At 46.0% G+C, this 15,004-nt stretch overlaps 1 protein-coding gene across 1 annotated transcript in view; it reads left to right on the forward strand.

The window, feature by feature from the left end:
- The window catches only part of Polr1a (RNA polymerase I subunit A), a 63,247-nt gene that overhangs the window by 30,253 nt on the left and 17,990 nt on the right, over positions 1-15,004 (forward strand). The window contains exons 14-18 of the mRNA XM_051154718.1: positions 1,988-2,179; positions 11,817-11,966; positions 12,800-12,983; positions 14,537-14,619; positions 14,721-14,879. Coding sequence (XP_051010675.1) covers positions 1,988-2,179; positions 11,817-11,966; positions 12,800-12,983; positions 14,537-14,619; positions 14,721-14,879 — 768 coding nt within the window. The remainder of the gene's footprint in view (positions 1-1,987; positions 2,180-11,816; positions 11,967-12,799; positions 12,984-14,536; positions 14,620-14,720; positions 14,880-15,004) is intronic.

Genomic DNA, 15,004 nt, shown 5'->3' on the forward strand with positions numbered 1-15,004 from the left:
TATGTTGTCATGAACACAGACCTGACAGATAAAGTCCAGGAGCCTAGGGATTATAAAGACTGTGACTGTGAAACTGTCAAATGGCATTAATGTGGCCATTGAACATGGAGTTTTTCTAAAAGCCCATGCTTTGGCCTTAGGTAGGTAATACCTTCATAAGAACTCAGCCTGAACCACATGCTGTGTGAAGATGCACCAGTAAAAGACATTCTGTCCTAATACAGTCAAATACATCCAGGCCCCCTGATGGCTCCCTCATGGCCCTCTCATGGCCCCCTCATGGCCCTCTCATGGCCCTCTCATGGGCCCCTCATGGCCCTCTCATGGCCCTCTCATGGGCCCCTCATGGCCCTCTCATGGCCCCCTCATGGCCCCCTCATGGCTCTCTCATGACCCCCTCATGGCCCTCTCATGGCCCCCTCATGGCCCTCTCATGGCCCTCTCATGGGCCCCTCATGGCCCTCTCATGGCCCCCTCATGGCCCTCTCATGGCCCTCTCATGGCCCCCTCATGGCCCTCTCATGGCCCCCTCATGGCCCCCTCATGGCCCCCTCATGGCTCTCTCATGACCCCCTCATGGCCCTCTCATGGCTCCCTCATGGCCCTCTCATGGGCCCCTCATGGCCCTCTCATGGGCCCCTCATGGCCCTCTCATGGCTCCCTCATGGCCCTCTCATGGCTCCCTCATGGCCCTCTCATGGCTCCCTCATGGCCCTCTCATGGGCCCCTCATGGCCCTCTCATGGCCCCCTCATGGCCCTCTCATGGCCCTCTCATGGCCCCCTCATGGCCCTCTCATGGCCCCCTCATGGCCCCCTCATGGCCCCCTCATGGCTCTCTCATGACCCCCTCATGGCCCTCTCATGGCTCCCTCATGGCCCTCTCATGGCTCCCTCATGGCCCTCTCATGGGCCCCTCATGGCCCTCTCATGGGCCCCTCATGGCCCTCTCATGGCCCCCTCATGGCCCCCTCATGGCCCCCTCATGGCTCTCTCATGACCCCCTCATGGCCCTCTCATGGCTCCCTCATGGCCCTCTCATGGCTCCCTCATGGCCCTCTCATGGGCCCCTCATGGCCCTCTCATGGGCCCCTCATGGCCCTCTCATGGCTCCCTCATGGCCCTCTCATGGCTCCCTCATGGCCCTCTCATGGCCCTCTCATGGGCCCCTCATGGCCCTCTCATGGCCCCCTCATAGCACTCTCATGGCCCCCTCATGGCCCTCTCATGGCCCCCTCATGGCCCTCTCATGGCCCCCTCATGGCCCTCTCATGACCCTCTCATGGCTCCCTCATGGCCCTCTCATGGCCCCCTCATGGCACTCTCATGGCCCCCCTCATGGCCCTCTCAAGAACCCTGAACCTTTAAGTTCCTCCTGCCCAACCCCATCATCCCAAGGCTCCAGCTACACGGCTGCTCTCAGAGAGATGGCGTCTGCCCACCCCTCCCCAGTCTGTGTAATGATCCATCCTGCGCTTTGTGGTCATGCATTCATCGCAGCATTTGTCTACTATCTGGCTTTCCTGAAGCAGGCTGCTGATCTGCCTAATTAATGCCTAGGCATACATTAGACTTTGAGTAAATATTTGTTAAATGGATAAATGATGTACAGAAGAACAAGGACAGAAATGTGTAAAAAACACAAAAGCATAAAACCAAACTACGAAAACAGGAAAACGGCTGACAACGCCCAGACTAAATTTACACATGAGTGCCAAAAATCTGCTGAGTAACTAGCACCAGATGGGATTACATAAGGAAGGCTTGTGGAGCTGCATGAGGTTGAAACACTCTTGCCTTAAGCAGCGGGCAGTGGCAAAAGTTGAGGTCAGTAGCAGCTCCTGGTCATGTGATTTGTGAGGTTGTCTGTTTCTATGTGAAGGTATGGAGCAGGTCATCTGGGCTTTATGCAAAACCTCTAGATAGCTAGGAATTAAAGCGTTTGACTTAAGTTTGCTTTTGTTCTTTCCTCGTCCTTTTGATTTGTAGGATGGCCAGCCATTGGCAGGGTTGATTCAAGATCACATGGTTTCAGGTGCAAACATGACCGTGCGGGGATGCTTTTTCAGCCGGGAGCAGTACATGGAGCTGGTGTACCGAGGGCTCACAGACAAAGTGGGGCGCGTGAAGCTCTTTCCGCCTGCCATCCTGAAGCCCTTCCCTCTGTGGACGGGAAAGCAGGTAATGGGGAGAAGAGCGGCCGGTGTAACAGTTTCAATTCCAAGAGATCCCAGACCATAGACAGAAAAATCTCTAGTCATGAAATAATGTGACTTTCCCTTTGGGTGGGGCTCCAAGGCTGGGACAGTTCATACATGATTCTACTAAGAACAGATTGCATGGTTTCTGTTTATTGGTTCTAACATAAACCTGGTTGTCGGATTTAAATACAGTGCTAACAGCAGTGGTACTACGGCTTTAATAGTTAGGTTCATTGGGAATAACAAGGGCTTCGCTGAGTTCTTTACACTTGATTATTTTAGTGTTTAAATACAACCTTGTCTCATTAGTAGATGATAATGCTGAGAGTTAATGTTAAATTACATGTTCAAGGTCATTAGAGACAGAACTGGAATTCAAACAGGATTTTTTTTTTTTTTTTAATGCCCAAAGTAACTATATATAGTATACATGGAAATCAAATACTGAAATACACTACTGTTGCCTGGGCCTCCAAGTTCAGCTTCACATCCTCTCTAAAGGCTTGGTTCTTTATCTGTAAAATAAATGTGAGTTTGAATTAGTCTGTAGCCTCTGCCAGCTCTGTAATTCTTTAAGTCTATGAACCAGGGATTTGACTAGTTTTAGTTGTTACAATTTAAACATTGTTTTATAAGTGATTGTGTATCCATTTTTGTCACTGTAACAAAGTCCTTTGTGTGAGGCAGAATTTACTTTAGCTCCGGTTTCAGAGCATTCTGTTTGGGCCACTTGACTGTGTTCTTCTGGACCATTGTGTTGGTGAGTCAGACCATTATGGAGCATGTGGTAATGCAGAGGGACCGTCACATAGTGGACAGGAGACAGACAGAACAAGAAGTGTGGAAGGGATATTCTTCAGGGGCTCCTCCTACCAACAGCCAGCTCAGTCAGCTAATCAGTGGATCAGCCACTGAAAGAGTAGCTCATATCTGAACTATTCCAGCTATTGAGTTTGGCTTGCTACTGTTTTGTTTATGATGGTTTTTTTTTTTTTTTTTTTTTTTTTTTCTCATTACTGTGACACAATACCTAACCTGGGCAGGAAAGGTTGGCAGGAACTTGAGGCAGTCACACTGTGTGCACAGTCAGGAAGCACGAAAGGTTGGCAGGAACTTGAGGCAGTGGTCACACTATGTGCACAGTCAGGAAGCAGAGAGATGAACCCAGCACTGGTGTCAGCTTACTTTTACTTGGCCTGGGACCCCACCCCATGGGGTGATATGTCCCACATTCAGGGGTGACTCTCCTCAGTTAAACTTTCCAAAAAATACCCTCCCTCATAGGCACACCCAGAGTTGTGTCTCCACCAAGTTGACAATGACGATTCACCATCATAAATCACAATTAAATTTTTTTTTACTATAGTGCGTGTGTGCGCGCACGCACACAGGTTTGTTATTCGTGTGTGAAGGAATGCTGAGTGGATGTAATAACTGTCAATAAAGCCTGTTTAGCCAATCAGCTGGGCAGAAGGACAGGGAGTGGAAGGCGGGACTTCCGGGGAGAAAAAAAGAGGGAAGGTTAGGAAAGAAGAGGACAGTTAAGGGAGAGGAGGAGAGTGGACTAGGACGAGGAGAGAAATTGCCTAGCACCATCATAGTGGCAAGTGCTTGGGGTATATGTACGTTATGAGGTTTTGAGTAGTTTGTTTATTTTACGGGTTGATTTGTTTTAGTTAGATTCTGCCCAGCACATAGTGCTGACAGTTTAAAACTACACTTAAAACTCTTTGTCGTTATTTAGCCTTCTTAGGCCGAATTGATACAAATTTATTGTAACACATGTGGAAGTCAGAGGGCAACTTTTGAGAGTCAGTTCTCACCTTTCTTAGAAGGATCTAGTGATTGAACCTGGTTGTCAGGCTTACACAGCAAATGCCTTTACCTGCAGCCGTCTTGCTGGCTCACAAGTGCTTCTTTTTAAGCAGCGTATGGGACCACTGTCTCTTAGGTCTCTTAGGGTGCTCTCTCTTTCTCTATCCCTCCCTGTCTCTCTCCTGCCTCAGGGTGAGGTGAATTTGCTTCTCACTGTTGTTGTCCAGCATCTTCATCAGAAGTCTAACTCTTCCACTCACTCCTCACTCTAGGATGCTTTTATAAATGGTCTATTAACTTTTCTATTTTTATGATTATATAAAAATGCAGTTTTTATATTTTTCCTTAATAAATTTAGTTGTTAGGTATCTGCCTTTCACATTTTTTCTTTTTTTTTTTTCCTCTCTCTCTCTTCAATGATTTATTTGTTTTTATTTTCTGTACATTGGTGTTCTGCCTAATTGTGTGTGTGTATGAGGGTGTCAGAACCCCTGGAACTGGAGTTATAGACAGTTGTGAGCTGTCATGTGGGTGCTGGAAACTGAAACCAGGTCCTTTGGAAGAATGGCTAGTGCCCTTAACCACTGAGCCAATTCTCCAGCTCCTGTTCCCCGCCACCCCATTTTTCATTGTAGAAATAATACAGTCTTATTTGACAACAAAAAATACAAAAATGTAAAAGGAAAAATCCCCTCCTTTTCAATGTCCATTCTCAATATACACACATAATCTTACCAAAATTAAATCAAAATGGGATCAGTCCCCAGGGCTATTCAGAACTGTGAACCATGCTTAAATTTGACGATCTTTAAGGATTCATTTAGCAGGGCCGGTGGTTGTGGTGGTGGCGCACACCTGTAGTCCCAACACTCAGAAAGCAGAGGCAGCTGGACCTCTGAATTCAAGACCAGCCTGGTCTACAGAGTGAGTTCCAGGACAACCAGGGCTACATCTGTCTCAAAAAAGAGAAAAGACTCATTTATTTTTATTTTATGTGTATGAACATTTCATCTGCATATATGTCTGTACTTCACATGAGTGCCTGGTGCCCTTGGAGGCCGGAAGATTGTTTCAGATCCCCTGGAGCTGGAATTACTTACGGTTATGAGCCACCATGTAGGTGCTGGGGACCAAACCTGGGCCCTCTGGGAAGAGCAGACAGGGACCTTAACCACTGAGCCATCTCTTCGCACCATTCTGTGGAAGATGCTAAGTGAATGTATCAACCATCAATAAAGCGCAATTTACCCAATCAGCTGGGCAGAAGGACAGGAAGTGGAAGGCGGGACTTCCTGGAGAGGAGGAGAAAGTTTGAGGGTTGGAGAGGGAAGAGGTTTTTGATGGTTGGAGAAGGACAGGGACTTGACGAGGACGAGCCCAGGGGTCAGAGTGGCAAGTGCTTCAAATATATGTATGTTATAAGGTGTAGAGTAGTTTGTTTAGTTTACGAGTAGATTAGAATCAGTTCAGACTCTGCCTGGCGAAGTGCTGGCAGCTTTAAAGTACGTTTCAGTCTCCCTGTGTCAGTTATTTGCTTTGTAGGCCAAACGAATACAAAATACTGTAACAAATTGGCACCCAACGTGGGGCACAAACCCACGACCCTGCCTATTAAACCTAAGGTGTATAGTCTTGTGATAAAATTGAATAGTACAATGAGTTAAAAATAAACCTGTTTTACCTCAATATCTAATATTCTATACTAATGAATTAAAACTAGCCTTGTGATTAACAATTAAGGCCTTAAGTTGAAGAGTAAATTCAATAATCTACCTTTTGTCCTATCATTCCTATTTATTTTTATTTTTCAGAGAAAAGTCCCTGAGTTCAGCCTCGTTCTTTCTCTGAACAAAGCCAATAATAACACAATCAGTTCTCAATGAAGATAAACCTCCATAGCCCAAAACCTTACTCAGCCCTCCTTTAAGGGAAGTGGGATGGCGTTCTCTTTTAAAAGCTTCTTCAGGCTGATTTGGGACAAATAATACCTATACAAGGGCCCAAATAAAACTAGGAAAATGGTTAAACAAGCTAGAGATAGCATTTGTGGTCCAGTCTCTAGTCTCTAATTGTTGAAAAATTCAAGCTTAATAAAGTTCTTGTGTGGGACAGTCTGAAATGCTGGACCAATTGGAGTCAGGAGCTTTCTCCGAAGCTGTCCTGGGAGATGTTCTGTTCTGATGACAACAGCAGCCGAAGCAGTTGTGGATGGAACATGAGGAATGCAGCATGTCAGCATATCAGCATGCTGGAGGATGAATCCTGTCAGGTCTGATCCTGCATCAGTGTCTGGTACTTTAATTCTAAAATTATATAATTTCTCACAAGCATTATACAATTCCAAAACTATCAATCCATGAGGCGTGCAGGATGCACAAGCATTATACAGTCGAGGCTAGTCCTGTAGTTTGAATTCATGTACGTATAGACTGACTTAAGTCGGCAGTCTCCTTTTCATCCATGTCTGTTTTATTTTGACCTCTTTCAAAAAGGAAGTATAATATTACCATTACCAAAGACCATACAATCACTATTTAAATGAAATCAAAACAAGATTGTATAGTTATTAATGTCCTTCTCTGGGCTCTGTGGCACCTGATGGGTAGGTTGGTCCACTACCTGTCTCCCGAGGAAATGCACCCCGTTTTAGAGACAAGCTGGTTGCCCTAAGCAAAAGACACGGCATTAAGCCTTAAATAAGCTTATGTATACCCTAGGCATGAGTACCTGGGTTCACACACTTACACCATCCTCATCCGCCCTCTTTCTGTGTCTTGCTATGTGGCCCAGGCTTGAACTTTAGTCTGCCCTGCCTCAGCCTTCCAAGTGCCTGGATTATAGGTGTGCACCAACATACCCAATGTGACATTCAGTTTTGAAATTGTGCTTAAAATCATCCCATCAACTGACCTGGAACCTGAAGCGTGTGCGTTCCTTATCATCAGGGGTATTGCTCCACTTCTGTTTAGTTGAGGAGGCTTGCTTTCAGTGAGCTACCAGGTCCTTCAAGGGACATTTTGTTTATCAGACCTTTTTTCAAATCCTGCTTTTGTTTGACAGTTGTTTTATATTGTATTCAAGTTCTTTAACCCCCTTTTTAGTTGACACTTTACTATTTGTACATAATTATGGTGCAAGGGCACAATGTGGTGTTTCTATTTGTAATTGCAATGTATAATGATCAGATATGGACGGCTGGAATGTCTGTCACCTTAAATGTTGATTATTTCTTTGTGATGAGAACTTGCTTAGTCCTCTGTAGCAGCTTCTTTAAGATATACAATTGTTGGCACTGCTATCCTGCTTTGCTGTGAAACATGAGAGAGACTCTTGGTCTGTCCTCCCTCCAGCCCCTCCCAGCAACCCATAACCTCTTTTCTTTGTGCTTCTCTGAAGTCAACTCTGAAACAGAGCATCTGCCTTTCTGTCGCCTCAGTGTATTGTAGTAACATGTACTGTCTTCCAGACTCATCTCTTCTACAAATAAGACCTCATTGTTTTTTATGCCTGAGTAGTATTCCACTGGGTATACTAACTACCACCTGGTCTTAGTGTGTCTTTACAGAAGGGTGGCTAGGTTGAGGCTGTTTCTTGGCTGGTGTGTTGAAGCAAATGTGGCTGTCCCTTTAACATACCACGTTCTTTCCGTGGGCATGTGCCATGTGGGATGTCTTGTGCTTCTAGTGTTTTTGAGGAAGCGCAGGCTGTTTTCCATCATGAGTAAGACTTCCCTTTTTCCTGTTCCTTGGCAACCCTGTTTTTGATATACTTCCACAGTGGACAAGATGATGCTTAACTTTTTGTGTGCTTGCTTGGCAGACCCAAACTTGCTGTAATTGCTTTGTAACCTAATTTAGTGTGCTTGATGGCTTAGGGTGCGATTGTTCTGCATTAGCCCTTGAAGAGCCGCTGCTTTCTCCTCGGCCTCTCTCATGTTGTGTTCAGTGATATGAGTGTTCCCCTAGTTGACATAAGTGTCCCTCTGCTGGCAGGCATTTACAGTTTTACTTGATTTTTTTTTTTTTTTTTTTTTCTTAACTAGTGCTATAGTAAACATCTGTTTCTGCACATTCTAGGATTTTTCATGGGGATGTACTTCATCGGTTTCTGAAAATGGCTGTGGAGGATATTTACATTTTGAAGCTTGTGAAGAAATCCATTTGCTTAAAAAAGTTTGTAAAAGCCAGGCGTGGTGGCACATGCCTTTAATTTCAGCACTCGGGGGCAGAGGCAGGAGGATCTCTGTGATTTCAAGGCCAGCCTGGTCTACAAAATGAATCTAGGACAGCCAAGGCTACACAGAGAAACCCTGTTTCAAAACAAAACAAAACAAAAAGTTTTTAAAGATTAATGTAGGGTTAGCATAAAAAATCTGTTTTAAATTATAATTTGTATATATGCTGCTGTCCTTTCCATTTTTATTGTCTGCTTTGTTATTTTTGAGGCAGGGTCTCACTCTTGCATCCCTAGCCCTGTGTAGACCAGATGGCCTTGGCTCCATCTGCCTCTGCTTCTTGTGTGCTAGGATTCCTTCCTTCCCCACTCCTAGGCTCTATGACTTTGCCTAATTTGTACATTTCATCTAAATCATATCATACAATATAGTGCTTTTGTGACTTGCTTCTTTGGTTTAATATAACGTTCTGATGCCTCGCCTGTGCTATATGTTCTTTTTTGTTATGGCTAAAGAATGTTCTATCATGTGGATGTACTACAGTCTGTTTTTTCATTTGCAGTTGAAAAGGGATAATTAGTGTTGTTTCTACTTCTTGGATATTACAAGTAAAGCTACAGCAAACTCTTGAGATGTTCTTTCCTCTGTAGGTGAGCTAGCAGGCCATATTTCCCTGTGTGAGTGGTTTGATATGTCTCTTACACTGAATTCCAGTCTTGGCTGTTCCCAGCCCTGGCAGCCCCTACTAGTGTATGTTGTTTTGGGTGAGGTGCAGCTTGTGGTTAGCAGCTGCCTCGCCTCCTGCCCCAGCTCCTTACCCCACTCACCCTCGTGATACCAGCCCTCTTCGTTATCTGCTAGTCACTCTTTTTTAGTTTTTTGAGACAGGGTTTCTCTGTGTGGTCTTGGCTGTCTTGGACTCACTCTGTAGACCAGGCTGGCCTCGAACTCACAGAGATCCGCCTGCCTCTGCCTCCTGAGTGCTGGGATTAAAGGTGTGAGGCACGATGCCCTGCTTGCTATTTATTCTTATTTCCTACTTTTTTGTTCGTTTTACACGCACAGGCATTTTGTTTACATGTGTCTCTATGCACCACTTGTAAGCAGTGCCTAGGGAGGCCAGAAGAAGGCATCAGATCCCTTATAACTGGAGTTACAGGTAGTTAGCTGCCATGGAGGTGCTGGAAATTGAACCCAGGTGCCCTTTAAGAGTGTTCAGTGCTCTCAGCCGCTGAGCCACCTCTCCAACCTCAATACCTGTAACACCGGCCTGTTTACCCCCACCCCTGTTCCCTCTGTGGGAATGTACTTGGCAGTTCTTCCAAAGCTGGTCCATTGTCCCCGGGGACACTTGCCTCCCTCTGTAGGATGCCTGCTTGAGAAAGTGCCTCTCCTGGTCTCTGTCAGCAACTGTTTGCTGAGTGATAACCCTTCTGGTTGACTCAGGAAAGCCAGCTGATCTTTCAGTACTAAAGTTAATTCTAGTTACATCAGTTTACTGTGGCATTTAGCTCTGTAAAAGCCGATTGGCATCAGGTTATGGGCTTATCAGGGTGATACCTGTTCTCTAAGGCATTGACCTGGGTCAGCATGTAGACCTAGACTGTATTTACAGTAAATGTAACTCCTGTCAGGGGTTAAATCAAGGCATGCTTTTGTCTGAGTAGTCTTTTCCCAAGACTCGTGTTATAATCCTCACTCTACCCCCCAGGGACAGTATTGCAGAGTGAGGACTTTGGGAGATGATTAAGTCATGGGATTAGTATCCTTGTAGGACTTCTAAACATTCCTCCCACCAGTCAGGACAGAGTGAGGAATCTCCATGTATGAGCTAGAAAGCATGATTCTCTCCAGACTCTTGAGTCTGCCTCATTATGTCGGCTCCCACACTATAAGAAATAAATTCCTATTCATGCTCCATACAGTTTAGAGTATTGGGGTATAGTAACTCAAATTGGCCAAGGCAGAACACATCAAAACGTATCAGACACCTTCCTCCTTGTTCAGGCTAAGCCTTTCCTCCCATCCTTCTTGTCACTTGCCCTTGAATTATAGAACGTCAACCATAGGTCAAGAGATGGGGCAAGAAACCGGTTAACAGGGCATGAATATAGGGGGAAAAACCATAGAGAGTAAGAGGATGTCAAGAGGACAGATAGAGAGACACACAAGAAGTAGAAGGGAAGGACATGGAGTTTGAGGGATTTTGAGACGGCTAGGAAGGAGGCGTGCTTCTTTTGGAGCACCGGCTGAGGAGTAAGGTCAGCTGGGTGCGTTCCTTGCCTCTCTGAGCTAGCAGATTTTCACCCCAGCATGGAGTCTTTATTGGTAAAATTGAATATTTGAGGTTTTTATTAAAAACAACATTTGGCACCCACCTCTGTCTGAGGCCTTCCCTGGCATTTTATTTAAAATCACGGTGCCCTCTTGCACACCACTCTGGGTGACCTTTCCTTCTGTTATTCCAGAACATGGATCCCCAGGGAGTCAAGGCTGCAAAGAGCTTTACTCTTTCCTCAGTGCCTGCCTCATAGTAAACACACAATAGATAATTGCCAATGAATGGATGCATCTTGTCTGAAGGCTGTGAGCAAGCAATGCTCATTCAGAATGTGCCCTTCAGTGCACAGCCAATACCAGGCTCCCCAATCCCTGATGCCTCGTTCTGCAGCCTGTTTCTCAGTCGGACGCTGCAGGCCCCCTGCGGGAGGCTCCTTAGTTGGTTCTTCATCTTTATGTCCCTGCCTTGAGAATCCAAGCTCTTGTGCAGGGAGGAAGTCATTAAACACAGTAGTAATCGCCACCTGTTGGAGGTGGGGAGTATTAGGAGTCTCACCATCTCTCTCATCTTTGCTAACTCAACACTTCTGTTATTTTACATTAGCTGTTATTTGTTTTGATCATATAACAGGACTACTGGACCTGCCAGTGACATAAGTAATGACACAGAGGCTTATTCATATTTTCAAGCCTAGGCCTTTTGCTGGGCAGTCTCTCAACCACTTTAACCCAACTAATCCTGGCACTACGCCCACCATGTGGCCAGCTTTACCTCTATTTTGTTCTGGTCCCGTTTTTTCACCCACCCACCTCTACCTCTGTGTCCTCTGGTGAATCTCTCACCTCTTAATTCTCCCAGAGTCCCTTTCTTTCTGCCCAGAGTTTTGCCTTCCACTTCTTGCCTAGCTATTGGCCGTCAGATCTTTATTAATGCCAAACAGACACAATTCTAATTGCTTTAAACAGGTGAGGAAGGAGCAAATATTTACAAAATATAAGGTTGGCGATGTGTTATAGTGTAGTACAGAATTAACAATTGGATATACAGAGACACACCTTCACACAGTGCCCCCAACATGACCCCAAAACAATTTATATTTTTTCTCTCCTTCCTTTGGTCTGTTTAGAAATTTAATGCAAGTCTTAGAGATTACTCACTTTATGATGAGGTGTTTTAGGGAACAAAAGTCCTAATGAAGTTTTAGCATATTTTTGGTAGATTTGTCTTTCAGAGGACCTGTTTGCCTTGCTGCACCTTGAGAGCATGGGAAATGGCCGCGGAGGCAGACGGTCCTGATGGCAGCTAGTTATCCCCCTCCTGTCATCGTACTTTCTTCTGTCTTCCCAGGTGGTGTCGACCCTGCTCATAAACATAATCCCAGAGGACTACGCCCCCCTGAACTTATCTGGAAAGGCAAAGATTGGCAGTAAAGCCTGGGTGAAGGAAAAGCCACGGCCTGTTCCTGACTTTGACCCCGTTTCCATGTGTGAGTCCCAGGTATGGCTGCCTTTTATAAAATCGATTTCTGTTCCTGGAGGTGGGCAGATTGACATAAAACAAGTTCAGAAGCTGATGCCATGACTCAGAAGACAAGTGGTTTTCACTTTTGTTTAAAATGTGGTCAGGGCTGATCTCTGCTCTCTAGCTCTCGGTATGAAACGCCTGCTGATTTGGGAAGGTTTCCAAAAGCTGATTCTGCAGCGCTTACAGTGTAGAGCTCTTGTCTTCCTTCAAGCCCTCGAGTGGTGTGAGTTAGCCAGATTGTTATGAGGTCCCCAAATCCTAGCTCCAAACATTTAGAACCAAGTTTAGGGAAGGCCAGGGTGGTCACCACCACCACCACCCACCCCCAACCCCACCACCACCACCCGGTGCTTTGCGGCTGTGAGAGCGCACCTATACCACAGACTGCCAAGGCCTCTGTGTGTTCTTGGTGAGCAAGCATCTCAAGTCTGCAGCTGGCTGTGTATTTTCCTCTATCCCTCCCTCTTCCCTCTTTTTTCTGTGGTGTTGGGTTTGAACCCAGGTCTCCTGCATGCTTAGCATGAGCTCCAGTGAACACCATCTCCTGCCCTGTGTAAACCTGAGCAGCCACTTCTTTTCCCTGTGTGGATAATCCACTTACTATGGGCAGTTAAAAACTTAGCCAGTGTGCGTTCCTCTCCCGTATTCAGTCTCACATAGTCCCTCTTTTTTTCCCCAATGAAGGATTCAAAGGAGGTCACCGTAGAGGGGTATACACAAAAAAGCTAATGATACTTGGCTTGTGTGGGTGGCTCCTCCAAGAGATGTCCCTGCAGCCTGGTATTGGTGACCATTCCCTTGCACAGGTGATCATCAGGGAGGGGGAGCTGCTCTGCGGAGTGCTGGACAAGGCACACTACGGGAGCTCTGCCTACGGCCTGGTGCACTGCTGCTATGAGATCTACGGGGGTGAGACCAGCGGCAAGGTTCTTACTTGCCTCGCCCGCCTCTTCACTGCCTACCTGCAGCTCTACAGAGGCTTCACCTTGGGTGAGTGCTAGGCTTGTGGCCCTGGCTCTGCCCACATTGCATCTAAAGGGTCCAGGGTACGTCAGGATGGCATCTAGGCCATTTTCTTGGTAGATGTTTAGCCTCGTCCCTTCAGTGTTATCCATCTGGCTTTCTACAGCTGGTGTTCCTTTCCTTCACGCCACCCTTCATGATAGAAGAAGCTCCTACACCTAGCTCACAAGTGAAAAGACCAGACCGAAGCAGCAGCCATGTTTGTAGCTCTGCTAGCTCATGGCACAAACAGGAATGGCTCAAATGCACTTACTATCTGTATGCCACAGGACTGGCCACGCTAGGAGTGAGTGGAGATTTAGGGGAGGGCTGGCTAATCCCGTTCCATTACAAGGATGGCCTAGACTTGACTTCATGATAGGGTCTGCCCTTCTGGTTTTGGCTTCCATGGAGAGAAATCGTTTCTTTCTCTTTTTGTTTGCCTGTAGTCTTCAGAGGACTCGGCACTGGGAATTTCAGATATTTGCTTTAGCTTTTTTATTTTGAGTTCTTTGAGGCAGAGTTTCTCTGGGTAGCCTTGGCTGTCCTGGACTCAATTGTAGACCAGGCTGGCCTCGAACTCGCAGCAATCTGCCTGTCTCTTCCTCCCAGAGTGCTGGAATTTAAGGGGTGCACCACCACACTGGGCTGCTTTCACTTTTAGTCAGTTGTTGCCCTCCCACTCAGACCTTGGCTGAGGGAGTCTTTTTTTTCTTTTTTTCTTTCAAGATGGGGTTTCTCTTGTAGCCCTGGCTGTCCTGGACTCACGTTGTAGACCAGGCTGGCCTCGAACTCACAGAGATCTACCTGCCTCTGCCTCCCGAGTGCTGGGATTAAAGGTGTGCACCACCATACCCAGATGGCTGAGGGAATCTTAAGTCTGTGTCATGCCTGGGTAGCAACAAAAAAACATTGTTAGATTGAAAAGAAATTACTGTGAACAATTCTTGGATCCTTTGAGCCAAAGGATGGGTTTAACTGGAGAGATGCGGGCCCTTCTCCCCTCTGGCTCAGTTCTGAGAGCTTTTGGACTGCTACTTAGACTCTTTCTAGCCAAAATCCTTAGTTGTCTCATCCCATGCATACTTACTGGGTGTAGCTTAGCAGAGCTTCTAGCTAAAAGCATAACTTTGAAACTTAAGCCCTCAGTTTTGAGCTTTAATGTTACTGCTTCTAAAAGAGAGGTTTTAATGTTTAGGTTTTCTTTCTTTCTTTCTTTAAGATTTATTTATTTATTATGTATATAGCATTCTGCCTGCATGCCAGAAGAGAGCACCAGATCTCCTTATAGATGGTTGTCAGCCATCATGTGGTTGCTGGGAATTGAACTCATGACCTTTGGAAAAGCAGTCAGTGCTCTTAACTCTGAGCCATCTCTCCAGCCCATGTTTAGGTTTTCTTAAGCATGCACTGATATTAGTATCACTGTAGTAACTTCCCATATCTGTGGCTCTCAGCCTTGGATCTAAGTATCACCAAGCTTACAAGGTGGTATGACATTAGACCTGGGCCCTGTTGAGCTTATCTGTTTGACTTTGCAGGTGTGGAAGACATTTTGGTTAAGCCGGATGCAGATGTGAAGAGGCAGTGCATCATTGAAGAGTCCACCCAGTGTGGGCCCCGGGTAAAGAGGCGGGCTGGGAGGCGGTGGCCTGCTGTCCAGGGGCCACTTAGCTAAACCACACCCTCGTTTGCTAGAGCCTCCTGTTCCTTTCTTCATTCTAGGCTCTCAGGGCTGCATTGAACCTGCCAGAAGCTGTGTCATGTGATGAGATCCAAGGGAAATGGCAAGATGCCCATCTGGGCAAAGACCAAAGAGATTTTAACATGATTGATATGAAATTCAAGGAGGAAGTGAACCATTACAGCAATGAGATTAACAAGGTTAGCCTGGCCATACAAGGCACAAATCCCCATCTTTTTGACTGCTGACTTCTGTTGGTTTGTTTGTAATTACATTTGATTCTCACCCTGGGCCCTTTAGAGTAGTCTGGGTAGGTGAGAATTGA

The sequence above is a fragment of the Acomys russatus genome, chromosome 13 (assembly GCF_903995435.1).
Source record: "Acomys russatus chromosome 13, mAcoRus1.1, whole genome shotgun sequence".
Classification (NCBI taxonomy): Eukaryota; Metazoa; Chordata; class Mammalia; order Rodentia; family Muridae; genus Acomys; species Acomys russatus.